Raw genomic sequence first — 16212 nt, 5'->3', positions numbered from 1 at the left:
GCTGCGATAAAGACCATATCGCGTGTCCGCTACGGAACGTCGCGTCATTGCTGACCAGGTCGATGCTATGCTCGGTCGAGGCGTCATTCAACCTTCACAGAGCCCATGGGCCTCTCCCGTGGTACTCGTCCCAAAGAAAGCCGGTTCTATCTGCTTCTGTGTTGATTTTCGACGGTTGAACAAGATCACATTGAAGGACGTCTACCTATCACCACGCATCGGTGATGCTCTGGACTCTTTGCAGGGAGCTGATTTCTTTGCTTCGCTGAATTTGCGGTCAGGCTACTGGCAGGTTTCGATGGCAGAGGCCGATCGCTCGAAAACTGCCTTTGTCGCATCTGACGGCTTGTATGAATTCGCCGTCATGCCTTTCGGATTTTGCAAAGCACCTACTACGTTCGAAACAATGATGGATATTGTTCTACGTGACGTTGTGTTCGCCCCTGGTTTCGCAACGCACCTGCTCCTCCTCCAGCACGTACTCACTTGTTTGACCAACGCCGGGTAGCAACTTAACCTGAAGAAGTGTCGATTTGCTGTTCGTCAGCTCACAATTTTAGACCATGTTGTGTCAAAGGAGGGCTTCCGCCCAGATCCCGAGAAGCTACATGCTGTTACTGCCTTCCCAAATCCTACCACTATGAATGAGCTACGCAGTTTCATCAGCCTCTGCTCTTCCGGCGATTCGTTCGAAACATTGCGTCAATTATATCGCCTTTTACGCAGCTCCTTGGTGGCGCTAGAAATTTCTCATCATGGTCTCCCGAGTGTGACGTCGCCTTCACAACCTGGCGCCGTCTTCTCACGACGCCACCCATTCTTCGTCATTGTGACCCTCAAGCGCCAACAGAAATCCATACCGATGCAAGTTGTGTAGGCCTTGGCGCTGTGTTGGCACAGTGTCAACCTGGCCACACAGAATACGTCGTCGCCTACGCGAGTCGCACGTTAACCAAGGCGGAGACCGATTACTGCGTAACAGAAAAGGAGTGTTTGGCCATTGTGGGGGCACTTGGCAAGTTTCGCCCATATTTATACGGCGTGATCTTTCGACATAGCGACCTACCACCATGCACCATGTTGGCTGTCGACGCTGCCTGTTGGGACCCCCATGTCGGGCCAACATGGCAAGGCGGCCCACTACCTTGGGCCGCCTTGCCCATTGGGCATTGCGAATTCAACAATATGACATCCGCGTGGTTTACCGTTCCGCGCGAAAGTACTCCGATGCTCACGCGCTATTCCGATCACCGCTTCGGCCGAAAGCCAGTCACGACTCCTCCTGTGAGTGCACATTGTCCTCTCTGGACTTTGACACTATCACTGATGCACAGCGTAATGATCCCTGGACTGCATCTATGGTCGATCTTCTGTCGGATAGATCGAAAGTTCCAGCGTCACGAACGCTTCGGCACCAAGTTCCTGATTTTGCGATTTGAGACCAGCTACTGTATCGACGCAACTATGCCCCAGAGGGACACACCTGGTTACTCGTCATTCCGAGAATCTTGCGACCAGAGCTCTGTTCGTCGTTCCATGTCGACCCTCAGTGTGGCCATGCGGGAGTCTTCAAGACCTACGAAAGACTTCGACACCGCTATTACTGGCGGGGCATGTGCAATTTTGTTTGAAACGTCATCCGCTTGTCATGAGTGCCAACACCTCAAAGCGCCACCGCACAACTCCGCCGGTGAACTCCAACCTTTAAAATGCCCATCCCGACCCTTTGATCGCGTGGGCATCGATCTCTACGGATCACTTTCATTGATTCCTCCCGGCCACAGGTAGATAATCGTTGTGGTAGACCACTTAACACGTTATGCGCAGACTGCTGCTCTACCAAATGCTACAGCTCATGAGGTTGCCAATTTCATATTACATGGAGGTCCATGTGAACTTTTCAGCGACAGAGGCGGCGCCTTCTTATCTGAAGTCATCGAACAACTGTTTGCTGAATGCGCTATTCATCGTAAATGCAATGCTTATTACCCACAGATTAATGGTACCACGGAATGCTTTAATCGAACTCTTGGTGACATGCTCGACATGTATGTCTCACTTGATCACTCTAATTGGGGCCTAGTTCTCCCGTTTGTCACCTACGCCTACAAAACTGCGATTAAGGCTGCTACCGGATTCTCGCCTTTTGCATTATTTACAGCCGTCATCCTTCACACACAATTGACACCATTCTGCTATACCGGCCGGACACATCCGAATGCCTGCCGATCTCGGAAGCCGCCAGACACGCCGAAGAGTGTCGCCAGCTGGCCAGCCGATTCACCTCTGCCGACCAGAACCATCAAAAAGCCGTTCGCGAGGCCCAGAACTCGACTCCCACTTTTCTCCCCGTCGCCCTTGTCTGGTTCGTGCCACACCGCACGCCTGGACTCGCTTCAAATTTCCTTCCGAAGTACGACGGGCCATACCGCGTTCTCGAGAGAACATCAGGCATTAATTACCTGGATAAGCCGCTAATGCCGCTGTCCGACATGCAACGTCATAACCACGAAGTCCTTCACTTTCAGCGTATCAAGCCCTATCACCGTTTTACGGTCCTTCCAGAACATTAAGTCGCCAGGATGGCTCCTTTATTTCCACGGTGCCATTGCAAGGAAGATAACGAACCTGAGCGCAGAGTCAGCAGCATCGGCAGCATCAAGCGCGCGGCGGACGCTCGAGCAAGGGGGACTGTGCTCGGGGCATCCTAGCACTGGCTGTCGTTACGAACCTCAATAAATCTCCTTTATAATAGATAGATAGCCCTCGGAAAGTGCGTGAAGTAGCCAAAGAACGCTAACGCATTATTCACATTATTTAGACTGTCTGACAGTAGCATTTGATAATAAGGCCTCTAGCAAAAAATTTCGAGATTGAAACCATTACGGAACGAACCCATGGACAAGCAGAACCACTACAATTAGCAGCGGTTATTCTTGTTCGCAGAGTCTTATTGCCTTCTAAATTTTGATAAAAGTGTAAATTGCTTTGACGTTTATGTCAATGAAGGTCCATGAAGCCTAATAAACGAAGCCACAAAAACCTCTGAAGCCACAAGCAGGAAGATCCTAGAAATAAATACGCTAACCACCATTCTCACGATGGCTTCATGATCACGGCGCCAGTGTTTCCTCCAGCACTTATTGTAGGAAATTCTTTCACGCTAACACACTCGTAGTCTTTTGATGGGCATGTGGCCATCGTTCCTTTGAAACACGCTAGAGAGCGCTGCTACCGAGATGCACAAGCGTGCAGTCAGATGAATAATTGTCTTATTTTGTGGGCTTTTTTCAGAGCCCCGGAGAATGCAGCCGCCTGAGAACCAACATCATAAAAGCCAGTTTATTAGATTTTCCTGAGCACGCTCCAGAACTTTAAACTACGACTTGTGCCCAAAAATGAATATTTAAAATTTTGCAGAAAGAAATGGGACTAGTAAGCTAAGTAAAGGCACTTCAAAAAACCATGTTGCATAACTCAAGACGACTGAAACAATATGCGGTTGTACTCATTCTACTAATAAGGTATACCACTTTAATTTTAAATTCCGGTTCTAATTACCCGGTACGCACGGCACGCATGAGTAGCCAACATTATTCCTTCCATCTACAGAAGCAATACCTAATAGGCTAGTGGCGCAAACTTTGCACTCACCGAAGGATCGCTCTTTCTCAGCTGAATCACCTTGGCTGTCTGTTCATTCAGGTCTTCAAATGAAAATTTTCCAAGGACAAGCGAAAGCCAGTACAATGGCTTCATGAGCGCCCCAAATGAGGTCGTGCACTCTAGAGAGAAAACATTTACAAAAAGATGCGTTCTAATGACTGTTCACAACGGTTCAGCTCATTCAGAGGAAGTATTTAGTAAACATTTTTGACATACCCGCTGCGCAATAGATAACTTATGAGCCTTCAGTAAACCTCGGTGTCTCCAGCATGATATTGAAGGGATGGTGTCACAGAGAGAGAAAGGCAAAGAAGGGACGGGGGTTTAATCATAGATAATTTCCGCTTGGCTACCCAGTATCGGGGGAGGGGGAAAGGGATGCGATATATGAGAGATCTTTTGTTGAATGGGTGGGGGATCGCTGAGCATGACTCTCCAGGCACCTAATTACTCTCACTTTATGGTGTTATGAGCGGGCGATGGCAAGTGCTGGATAAAATTTTGGGTGCCCTGCCCCCACGCGACCATTTAGACTCGCCCCTGCGATATCGTTCTTTTCGTCGAAGGTAAACCGGATGGTTTTTGATCTTGAGATCTTTCTACTGCATACCGTTACTTGAGTGATAAATATATGTGATTCTTCAGAAGTGCAAATGTGCAGGTCAGTTGGTGTAACATTGTCAACAAGAAATAGCGCAATACAAAGCTCCGAGTAAGACTACACAGCACTTCGGTCAGACACAATGAAATGAAAAAGGGTAAATATTTGTATCGGGCAAAGTATGAACTCACGTGCGATCATATGAAAAGGCCCCTTCATAGTACCCCTTAGGGCAGCCTTGGCGATGGCCATAAGAGGATGGTCGGGCTTTCCTTGAAAACGTTCATCAATGCCGAAAGATCCTCGGGCGATGTAGTCCATGGAGAGTTCCTCAAATTTGCGAAGCATGTGCACCTCTACTCCAGTGTCCGCGTACTGCTCAAGAGACTTGATGAAGATGCTTGCATCTTCTTCAATGTGTGGCATCATCTAGAGTTTAGAACGTTTGCTCTATATATGGTGCATTCACTACTTATCAAGAAAAGCGTACTTGTTTTGGCTTCTCAATAAAGATAACAGAAATTGAAGGCGATAACCCGTAAGCGATTAAGACCAACGGCGTATAGTTCGTAGACGTCCTACATTACTCAGAATATTTCTTGCAGTGTGATGTAAAATTGATGTAAAAATATTGTAAATATTGATATAAAATAAACTTCTTTCTAAATGCCAACTTTTGCGCTTGCTCTTAGGAAAGTCCATGGGCGCTCTAACACCTCTACTTTGTAACGTTCTCAATCTTGCCTCAAGAAAAGAAATGAAAGCCGCAATGCCGCGTGCCCACTGTATAAAGAAGCGGTCGACCATGACCAGCCAAACAGCAGGAGTCCGCCAGCCATCGTAGAAAGGACTACGACGAACTGTCTGCTCGACAGAAAGTTTGAATTTCTCTTGCCTTTTTTGTGAAAATATACGTGTACCTCTGAGGTGTCGTTTCTATGTTCGTCGGCGATGGACGCGGACTACCTCGGAAGTCCACTATACTTGGCGGCGTTACCGCTGGCCGCGTCAAGAAAGCAAAGCATACCGGCCATGATATCAACTCTGACAGCGACGACATCCATATCTACTCACTGAGCGCCGAGGATTCCTCCGACGTCGAGTTAGAAATTGTTGTGAGCCGTAAGGCGAAGTGACGTAACACCAGGACCTATTCTTCCTCGAGCACATTGAATGAAATGCCACAACGGAGGCCTGTGACCAACACCATGCTTTTCGTTCCTGCTGTGCCCGGCGGAAACACGAAACGCCTAAACGGGCAAACTATTTCGGTCGTTCTGTAAGGATTGGTGCCGAATGAAATTGCTGATATCAGAGTGAATACACGTAAGCGTACTGGGCGTCTGATGCCACGCCGGCGGCGGCGCTAAATACCCTGCGCTACGTCACCAACCTCGACAGAAATAAGGTCCGTTCCCACATCCCGCTTGACCCTGACGTCATCGCCCGTGTCATCTACGACGTAGATGCCACCATTCCCAGCTCTGACTTGGAAGTTCTTGTAAAAGCAGCCAATCAAGCTGCTGTCATCGCTAATGTTTCCGTTCTTCGCAACTCAAGTTGTCTGAAGATAGCATTTTTATTTGGTGTATGTTTAGATAGTATGTTATTTAGATAGTATGTTTTATTTGGTGTCATTGTTTGCTGGGCTTCTTATGATATACAAACTACTAAGCTATACCCTGTACTCCCCTACAAGTACATTCTGGTAGGTTTATAGTTTTCTTCTAATGTTTGCATTTTAGAGTCGCCCCATTTGTTATTTCTATGGATTAAATTTACCACCCTCTATACATATTTCACTCAGTGCACACTCTTAACGCACACCTTTGGTGAGGCGCAAACCAAGCACTCATCATCAGTGACGCACAGCCGGGTGGGTTAAGAATGAAAGCAATGATTACCATATATGATTCTCATAACGCACGAGCGATGCCTCGCATAATCCAGCGTTGACCCTTTGCCCGCTGAGAAATAGCTCAGTTGCACATTAACTGTTTGGGTTCATCGTCCACTCATCAAGTCTTTCCTCCCACTGTGCGTAGGAACATTCGGAATTGAGTTGACTCGAAGTTTGACAAATTACCCGAGACTACCTTCAGCTCATCTTGAAACGGCGCCAAATCTAGAGAAACTTATCCATCAGAGACACATGTAACGTTCGTACGAGATGAGTATCAACAACCTCTTTGCAGGTAGATTAGAATTCCTATCCACTTGACTTACAATATTTATATTATCAACAACTAGCCTAAGTAACCCAGTGCCTATGACATTGCACTGCTGAGTTCGACGACGCAGTTTCGATCCCGACCGCAGTTTCGATCCCGGCTGTGGCAGCCGCATTCCGACAGGAGCAGAATTCAAAGATGCTCAGACGGGTTAGCGCTGAGTTAATAAAAATTAAATTTTCTAGGATTTTACGTGCAAAACAATGATCCGATTATGAAGCATGCCATAGTGTAGGACGCTGGATTATTTTTGCGAACACCCGGGTTTCCTTATCCTGTATCCAATATACGGTACAAGAGTGTTTTTTTGCGTTCCGCGCCCACCACAACGTATACAGCCGCCGCGGTTGGCGTTGAACTCGTGACAGCCGCAGCGCGATGCCACAGGCACAGAGGCACTAAAGTTCCATGAAGTTGAATAGAAACTTTGACTGCAAAGAGATAGCACTTAAGTCTTGCTGTTTTATATGACTGCGACATTGTAACTGAGTTACACAACGTAACGTATCTGTGAAGACACCTCAGTATACCTAGCGAACACGTTTACAGAAAAGCTGGACGGGGCACCTGTTTCAGCTTGCTACCACTGAAGCTCTGCGAAACACATGACCGGATACTTTTCCAAGGGAGGCCGCAGGCATGGAAGATGGACATCTTGAACACAGGGTGATTTTGATCGGTCGCCATTGTGATCTGTAAAAACGAGAACGTTCGTCACACTTCTGTAAGTGCCGAAGGTAACCTTTTATTTGTAAGAATTACACAACCAGGGCAACATCTATGACTGCTACTCTTCGCTGTTCCATTACGGGCTATTACATATCTTCAGCTGTTTTTAAATAGCAGTCCTGATGCACCCTAGGCAGAGTAGAAGTAGCCTTCCTAGCTACTCCATCATCATTCTCATCACCATGATCATCGTCGTCGTCGTCGTCATTCTCGTCGTCGTAGTCATCATCATTATCAGCCCATCTTTGTTCACTGCAGGACGAACAAGCATGCACGTATGTCCAATTAACCCTGTCTAACGCCAGTTGGCCCCAATCTTATGCCAGCAAATCTGCTAATCTAGTTCACGGCCGTCCTCGTTGCGCTTCTCTGCTCTCGGTACCCGTTTAGTAGCTTTTTGCAACTCAGCCCTCCTGTCTCTGTTACTGTAAAACATAACTTACACATACTGTTATGGCATATCATTTTAAAGGCAAGAGGCCGTGTAAAGAAGTGAGAACATGCCGGTTCATGACTGGTCAGGAACCAGAAGCCAACAGTAACTCCGACAGTTGTTGCAGCTTTTTATCGTTCAAATGGAGTCCCCTCGCTCGAAATTTAAACTGTTACGTTACTCACCCATGCCGCGAACGTTGCTTATGGGAAGGGCCGTGTTTTCAATTCTCTTTCAATCGGCGGTACTGAAGGTGAATAATATGTTTCCAAATTTTTAATTTGAAGTGATACCAGTTCGTCCTTACCACATAAAAAATGCGTTAAAGCATGTCACATGAATGCAATAACTTTACACATCTGCAATCTCTTCAATATTTCAAAGGTAAACAAGAGAGGAAAGTCAGAAAAATTAACCAGACGCTAGTCTCCGATTCCAATCTCAATCGATACAAGTTAACGTACTGCAGTCAACATGAGCACTCGTAGACTTTATATGACATAAGCCCAATGCACCGTCTCGTGCAATATTAGCTGCAACACGGCGACGGAGATCGAAGAAATCCCAGGACTACTCCGAGCCACTCACATACAAAATAGTTATTTCACGAATACCAGTAATTTGAATCGTGCTGAGATCTCCAATGGTTCCTATGTGGGTGCTAGCGAGCAGTCTCGTGGCTGGTGATAACACTGTGTAGCGGAACTGGACGAGGCCAGAGAACAAATTGACACATACTCAGTACTTTGTATGTGTGTGTCAAATTCTTCACTGTCCCCGTCAAGTCTAGCTGCCTGCACTGTGTTGCCACTAATTCCAATCAATAAGCCCACAAACGTGCGGTAGTCTTGGGGCCCCTTCAGTCTCGGGTACTGTAGTGCAGCTTATGTTGAACGCGACTGCACAAAGTACAATAAAAAAAATTTGCAACAAAAAAAGAACAACGACGACGAAAGGGTTACTACTGTATATCTAGATTTTGCTTTAATGTGAACGAGATCTCGTTTTCAAAATACTTCCGCACCATTCACGTTGGTGCCATTCCCCTCATGTCAAACTGCAAAATGAAATATAATGAGTATTCACCGACATGGCGCCTCAGCAATAGCGCAGTAGCCAGACATTAAGAAAAGCGTCATTACAGAATACTCACGCCCCGATCAACGAAGTTCTGAAAGTTCCGAACAAAGACGTGCTCTACGAAGTTTATGTCCCTGGTCACAACAAAAGGAGCGTCGCCGTTGTAGAACCTGCGTCGTGAAATTGCTTTTGTACCAAGCCGTCTGGAAGTGCTACGTCATTTGCGTAAGCCTACTAAAGCTGCCTCGAGGGTAGTGTGAGAAAAGTTAGTTGGTTGAGAATATCTTCAAGAAAAACTTACCCATATATATCGCCATACTGGTCAAGCCATTTTCCCATCACCTTGTAAATCTCCTGTCGGAATATAAGTCCAATAAAGCATGAGACAGCTGCTGAAAGAACAGCGCATAGACTCTAAAACAGTTTAGGCTTGCAACTCGTTTGCGCTCATACCATTGTCAACACTTTTTACGATTTCAGGTAAAAAAAGATATCGCTTATACAGCCTCTGGTGCGGTAGTCACTGAGTGTAAAAAAATGGGAGAGGGTGGGGCGAGTGCCTGTGACGTCCCTGTAACGCACTTGTTCATGTTCTTGTTGCTTCTTTTAAATGCTCTTATACATCGCTACCCGCCGTGGTTGCTCGGTGACTATGGTGTCGGGCTGCTGAGCACGAGTTCGCGGGATCGAATCCCGGCCACGGCGGCCGCATTTCAATGGGGGCGAAATGCGAAAACACCCGTATGCTTAGATTTAGGTGTACGTTACAGAACCCCAAGTGGTCGAAATTTCCGGAGTCCCCCACTACGGCGTGCCTCATAATCAGAGAGTGATTTTGGCACGTAAAACCCCATAATTTTTTACACATCGATGACAAGCCTCATGGACACCGTTTCGAGCTGATAACAACTTGAATCGTGTCTCACTTCGTAGTACCAGCCCGCATGTTCCTCTGATACATGTGACTTATTGTAGTACTATTTCTTGACGTTATTGCTTGATGAATTCATCGTCAGTGTTGCTACAATGTACCACGTTGTGCTAAATAAACCAGTTTTTACTCTGCAATACAATGAAAACAAAGCCGTGACAAGTCTTATTTTTTTCTTCACGCTTTGGCAAGCCTCAGTCGTTCCTTTGTTTCTGTGCTAATTCAATTCAATGCAACCCCTTCCTATGTAAAGGGTGGTGCGGTAGTCACTGAGGGTTGCGAAAATAGGGGAACGCCTGCAACGTACCTCTAACGCACCTGTTAATTTTCTTGCTGCTTCATTTAAATGGACAAGGTCTTGAACCTCAACGATAAGCCTCTTGCACACAGTTTAGACCTGATAACAGTTTCAATCGTAATACACAGAAAGCGTCGCAGCAAGTTCCTAGTCAAACGGCTTAAATGTGGGTTACAGAGAATCATTGAATGAACACAGTCGAAATAGATGTTGATCTTACCATTGAGTGGTACTCCCAGATATTTCCCCAGATTAGGCTAGGCTTCGGTCCTGGGATGCCAATTCTCTCGAAGTAAGAGAAGTGCCAACGGCGCCATCTAGAAATAGAGAGAACGACAACTTAAATACAGATCCTCCTCTTGAAGTCATCAATAATTACACGAAAATCAGCTGAGAAAAACGACAGTCAACTTTCTTGGATTTGCTAGAGGGCTTTGAAAAGGATAACTACAAGTGATCGGGGAATCAATATCAGACAGCAGGCGTCCACTAGTTTTGAAAAACTCGATACAGTGAGCGAACCACATAATGATAAGCAAAATAATAATAAGAAATACTTTATACTGAATTCTCAATGTGTTCGATACGCGCACTGCACATACAATAAAAGAAAGTCACCCATTATCGATACCTATTGACGGTAGTATATGGAATAATGTGACGGTCCTAGCCTTGTAGATAAAGCTACGAGTATTTTAGGCTCAAAAGTTCCAAAATTAGGCATAAAGAAACATTATGTTATATATATATATATATATATATATATATATATATATATATATATATATATATATATATATATATATATATTCATTTCTACTTGGTTTTGTTAAAGTGTTTCTTAGATGTGCGTATCATTTTCTTTCTCGCACTATAATCGTTACTGAAATATTCCTAATATTGCTTGCATGTACATTACTTGAGACTTCTTTTTGAAAATGCTTCTTTTTCTCGTTATTCGACGCAGTTGTATATTTTGTTTTGTCAGCATTGTTACTGTTGTATAATTGACAGAATTTTTTTCATTACAAAGATAGCGTAGATTGCATAGAAGATACGTTGAAGTAGAATTAAATTTTATGTTGTTGCTTCCGAATATGTATGTTGCGCATACAAGCGTTGATAGCGCCTGCGTACCGAAATATTACTTTCATAGCAAACGCTTTCCTCAGCCTCAGCTCAGCATTTTGCTTCAATTTCGCATACATAGCGTATACTAAAGAATAATTAGAGAGAGGGAGGCTGGGATCACGTAGCACTGGCTTTCAACTAAACGTTTATTGACATAAACATGCTTTCTTACATAGATGTTCTGACAGACATGCGCCAGGTATTAAAGTTATATATTTTTCAATATTTTCTATCCAACGTCATTTTTCTGATAGCGCGATTGATGGTGCCGACAAAAAATTCAGAAAGCTTCAATATCAGTTCGGCTTCAATAGTCTCAGAAAAAGAAACGAACTGTCGACAGTCTGAAATATTGCAATGTCCGGCACCAACCGATTTCAACGAGCGCTTACTGCCAATTGAACGTTATTTCAAGAAGCACCAGCCAATTATAAACCATCGAAAAAGGACAAGAACGAGCTGCCTTTACAGGCACATGCAAAGGACGCACTGCTTAAGTTTACCTTCAAGATGAGCCAACTCTCCGAAATCATGTCATTGCTTAGCTCGTTCTCACTTTTGTGCTGCAACGCTTCTCTAATGCCGCAATGCCGTCTCGCAGCCCCTCGTTCATTGAGATACCGTGTTGCACTCGTACTCAGAGCGCGATAGTACTGCATACTTACATGCGCTGTTTCGCTTAACAATAATAAACTCTTAATACGACGTTTAAATTTTAACTCTAGCCCGCGTGACATCCAACCGTTCCTGCTAGGCAATCGCACCCACCAGCTCTCACTCAACTCACATGAGAAGCGCTGCCAATAGCACAGCCGAGAGGAACAGCAGTGCTCCCGTGACGAACATTGTGAAGCACGCGAGCGAAAAACCCAGGCTCCGCTGTCAGCGCCTTTTTGTTGCCTCCGGTGGAGAGAGGAAAACCTGAGCGAGGAGGTCTCTTTTTCCAACTCTGCAGTGCGCCGTCTCTCCTTCACTGACACGCCGCGACCATCTTCGACATGTGCGCACTGCAGCGAAGGTAAACTTGCTGTGCGGCTGTTACTAGGGTGCCTGGATGCAACTCTCATCGATACAGGGCGGTGATACGTCTGTTTGCGCAGCCATATTGTGTTGGAACGCGTAAAGGCGGGCTATAATGAACAGCGGGGATTAAGGTGGTGTGCTCAGTGACAGTGTAAAAATGTCTAATTTTTACCGTTTGCACCATTACGTGCATTCCATTTATTTACATCTCACCTTAAAAACAGAGGTAGAACGCTTACTGTAAAGCAATACTAGAATGAGCTTCGAGCCCAGCTGACAACTAAGTCTTCTGCCGCGGTTTCCCTGACGCAAACATTTTTTTAAACACAAAGTTTGCGCATATTATGTACACTAATTGTTTCAGAGGTTCTCCTTCAAAAATACAGGCGAAACTTTTGATTTCAAAGTTTTAGCGGTGACATGCCATGAATTTTCCGAATTTTCTTTCAAGATCGCCTGCTGCAGATAACGTAATTTAAATCATTGAGATGTATTACTCAGACATGTGGACATTTCTTGCACTAGAAACCAAACACACATTCAAATAATAAAAAGTGGGCTAGTTAACTACTTAATTACTGTAAAGACAGATGTCACAATTTATGAATATTAGCTGGTAAGCGTACAAGGCGTTATTTTTAAGAATTCCGGAAACCTAGAAATGGTCACCCCGCATAACTCTCACTCGCGCAAAACCAGAGGAAGACAACCAGAAAACCGAAATCTAGTTCAGAGCAGCTCACCCTCACGATCAGGCTGCCTGAATCCACAGGAAATCATGCACACAAACCCGAGAACATTTACAAAGCAAAGCGCAAGTTTATACGTTTGTCATAAACATCAAAACAAGTCAGTTCAAGTTTACACCTACGGCGGTTTTACTTCTGTATTCCATCTCCCTCGTTACGTCCGGCTGGTACGATCCGTGCAAGTATAAATTCTGAGCCGCCATTGGAATTCCCTGAGAACATTTTCCTAACATTTGTATGCTCAGCGCGTTGGAGGGTTAGGAATCACACCTTGAGATTTAGCAGGCTTCTAATCAACATGATTAAATAATTTAGACAGCAATCGCCCAGTGCATCAGAAAATTTTCTGGAGACAGTTTGACAAGAAGACACGCATTTAGGCATCGTGGCTAAGTTGGACGAGGTTCATATCGACTTTTTGCTGCGCTCTTGGTCGCGTGGAAAAGTGACATGGGTGTCGCTTTTCGGTATACTTGGTGCACAAAGGTGCGCAGCAAACGGGCATGACAGACAATTTTTAGCGATAAAATCATCAAGCACTCTTAATCTCACGTCGCGAGCCCGACAATTCAACTCGTTGAACAGGTGCGCAGCCTAATTGAAATAACAAATACCAGGCAAACAAGACAGCGCCACACTGACTAATGGACGCACATTATAATGACAATATAATGCGGACATTTTGACAATATAATGCGGAGGTACCACGCTGAACGGCGAGAGGTGGCGCTGTTATCAAGGCGCCCTAGCTGGCACTGTATAGTATGGAAGCATTCGATATCTACTGCAGCTGGCCGTAAAGGTTTATTGCCCCACGTGAGTACGTGTGGCAAAGGACGTCGTTCTTCCGGTCGGGATCCGCGCTAGAGTAAATGCGCCATGTCTCTTGAAGCGACACACGCACACACACACACACACGCACACTCACATACATGGATGCACACATACACTCACACACACCCACACACGCACAAAAGAGCACCAACTTTTAAACACATTTCACACGAGTCGTCCCGCTCTTGTCGTTCAACGCCGTTATATCGTTTAGCGTTCAAACAATTTGAGGCTAGCGTACTGGGTCTAATGTGGCGTAGAGTTTTGTTGTTATTGCTCATACCGGTGCCCGAAAAGCTGCCGCCACGACAAAGGAGAAGTTGGAGAGAGGGAGAGACGTTTATTAGCAATAAGTAAATAAAGGCAACCCCTTTAGCACTTGCTGTTAGGTGCCTAGACTAAATTTATTGTTCCGCTTTGCAACAGATATAGCAGCAAGGTGTGGCATGGCATTTCAATGGGCATGAGTACCTGTTAGAAATATCCAGTAATTGAGAAGCTGCTGCACTAATTTGTCACTAAATTTCGCTTATGTACTGCCAAAGGTTGGGATAGTTGGTTCTGTAATGTTTTAAGTTTGACAGCATGATTTCTCGACAAAGAGGAAATTAAAGAACAAACAAGGACAAGCGCGGTCCTCGTCTGTTCTTCAGTTTGGTCTCCGTCATCAAATTGTGCTGCTGTACTTAATGTTCCGGCGAGAACAAAAGGCTGGCTTTCTAAAAAAACTGGAGAGTTAATCTATAGCTCAAGGCGTTAGTTAAGCCCTACAATACCTTGGTACGCGTGCAACCACGGCGTCAACTGTTTCCTTGTCTCAACCTAAGTAACAACGCAAGGCTTGTCTGCTTACAGTCACGAGGCAACGTTCTCAATGTCGATTCTGTAGGTCCGTTGACAATAGGATTTCTAGTGGCGTAGATATTGCATTATCCGGGGAGCGTCTTACCGAACGTTTATGTAGAACATTTTGTTCCAATAGGGCCAGATTGCCCATTCAACCACTTCGCACATCACTTACCTATCCGCACTAGAGCGTGGGCAGCCACCGAGGAGATATCTGACGGTGTCGGCATGGGTACATGTGTATCAGGTGTGGCTGTCGGCCATGGTTAATTAAGATAAATGAGATAAGTGCATCTGTTTGGTCGCTGTCTTTGTGCGGTGCTCTGATTTTTCTGGGTTTTTTTTTGGAAATTGACGGTCAGCATTGACAACGAGTGACTAACAAGACGTCGGGTGAAGTTTCAGCGGGCCGGACACGTACTACGTCCATATTTTATTAACCTCGCTATTACTCTGGCATTATGGTGGTCGGAAGCCGAGAACATCGTCACGAGCCTTATGCTCATCCACGTGTAACAATCCATATCAATACGCAAAAACTACTAATCGCTCTTTCAGTCTAAATGTGCGAACTGTGCAGGGAACCATGCCGCCTCCTACTCAGGCTGCCCTCAGAACAAGGACGCGGCGCAAATGCTTCGACATGCTTATCCATGGAAGACAATCCTGACGCCATGAATTCGCCCCAAACCCTGAGATTGTTCATCTAGTGCAAGGTCACCCACTTCAGTGGGCACCGCCACCGGCAATGCAAAGAAAACCAATAATATACTCCTCCTCACGAGAACAACCAAGAGTGCAATCAAGAGACCAACCAAGAGGACCGCAGTCAAGCGGCCAGTATTATGCGTCAATGCTACGGAGACCCACATGACAACATGCACAAAGAAATACACCAGAAGGCTCCAATATTCGCACACATTATTGTCAGCGACCTTACGCACCTACTGCACCAGTAGCGCCAATCAATAGTCAGCATACCACCGCATCGGTTAGGCACCTGATTTTGCCAATGCTTTGCGAAGCTCTTAACGCGATTCTTTCTGCTCTGCCGGAAGCAAGAAACCTACCAGAAATGAAAGCTTTGTTGCTTCTTGAAGCCCTATTCCGCCAACAATCCCGACCAAAACTGCGGCAAGCAGTACATAAATAACCACTGCAAAATGTCCCCATATTTCAGTAGAATGTCATCAGTCTTGGAAGGAAGTATACTAACTTTCGTAAACTGCTTATAGAATACAACTTTCCAATACTTTGCGTTCAAAAGGCGGCAATGAGTGACGATTTTCACATCTCGAATTATACGATATACAATATATCTCGTCAAGGTGGTGTTAGCAGAATGTCCCTTTGCGTCAGAAAGGACTTACCATCTGATCAAATTCTGTCCAGGGATTCAGACTTTCCGGAAGTCATCACATCTAAAGTATCCTATGGTAAGCGCTGCATAACAGTGATTAATATATATCTGCAACCTTCGAACCGGATTTCTGTAGAAGCCCTAGTGGATATTTTCAAAATAGCTCATTCTAATGTATTTATGCTCGTGTGTGGAGACTTCAATGCACACAACATTATCTGGGGCAGTGATCATTGTAATGCACGGGGTAACGTTAATGAGGGCGCAATACATAAATGCAACTTGACTATTTTAAACGGT

The 16212-nt window shown here is 45.2% G+C and overlaps 1 protein-coding gene across 1 annotated transcript in view; it reads right to left on the bottom strand.

Moving 5' to 3' along the window:
* LOC142578192 (cytochrome P450 3A14-like) overlaps window positions 1-14782 on the bottom strand; it is a 37425-nt gene extending 22643 nt beyond the window's left edge. The window contains exons 1-7 of the mRNA XM_075687594.1: window positions 14728-14782; window positions 10190-10308; window positions 9042-9094; window positions 8814-8910; window positions 7066-7191; window positions 4459-4696; window positions 3655-3785 (exon numbers count right to left, since the gene is read on the bottom strand). Of these exons, the coding sequence (XP_075543709.1) occupies window positions 3655-3785; window positions 4459-4696; window positions 7066-7191; window positions 8814-8910; window positions 9042-9094; window positions 10190-10308; window positions 14728-14782 (819 nt within the window). The remainder of the gene's footprint in view (window positions 1-3654; window positions 3786-4458; window positions 4697-7065; window positions 7192-8813; window positions 8911-9041; window positions 9095-10189; window positions 10309-14727) is intronic.
* Window positions 14783-16212: the final 1430 nt, after the last annotated feature.

This window comes from Dermacentor variabilis, chromosome 4 (assembly GCF_050947875.1).
Source record: "Dermacentor variabilis isolate Ectoservices chromosome 4, ASM5094787v1, whole genome shotgun sequence".
NCBI classification, from domain to species: domain Eukaryota; kingdom Metazoa; phylum Arthropoda; class Arachnida; order Ixodida; family Ixodidae; genus Dermacentor; species Dermacentor variabilis.
The sequence above is the reverse complement of the archived record's forward strand: the minus strand, read 5'-3'. Positions and strand labels throughout refer to the sequence as shown.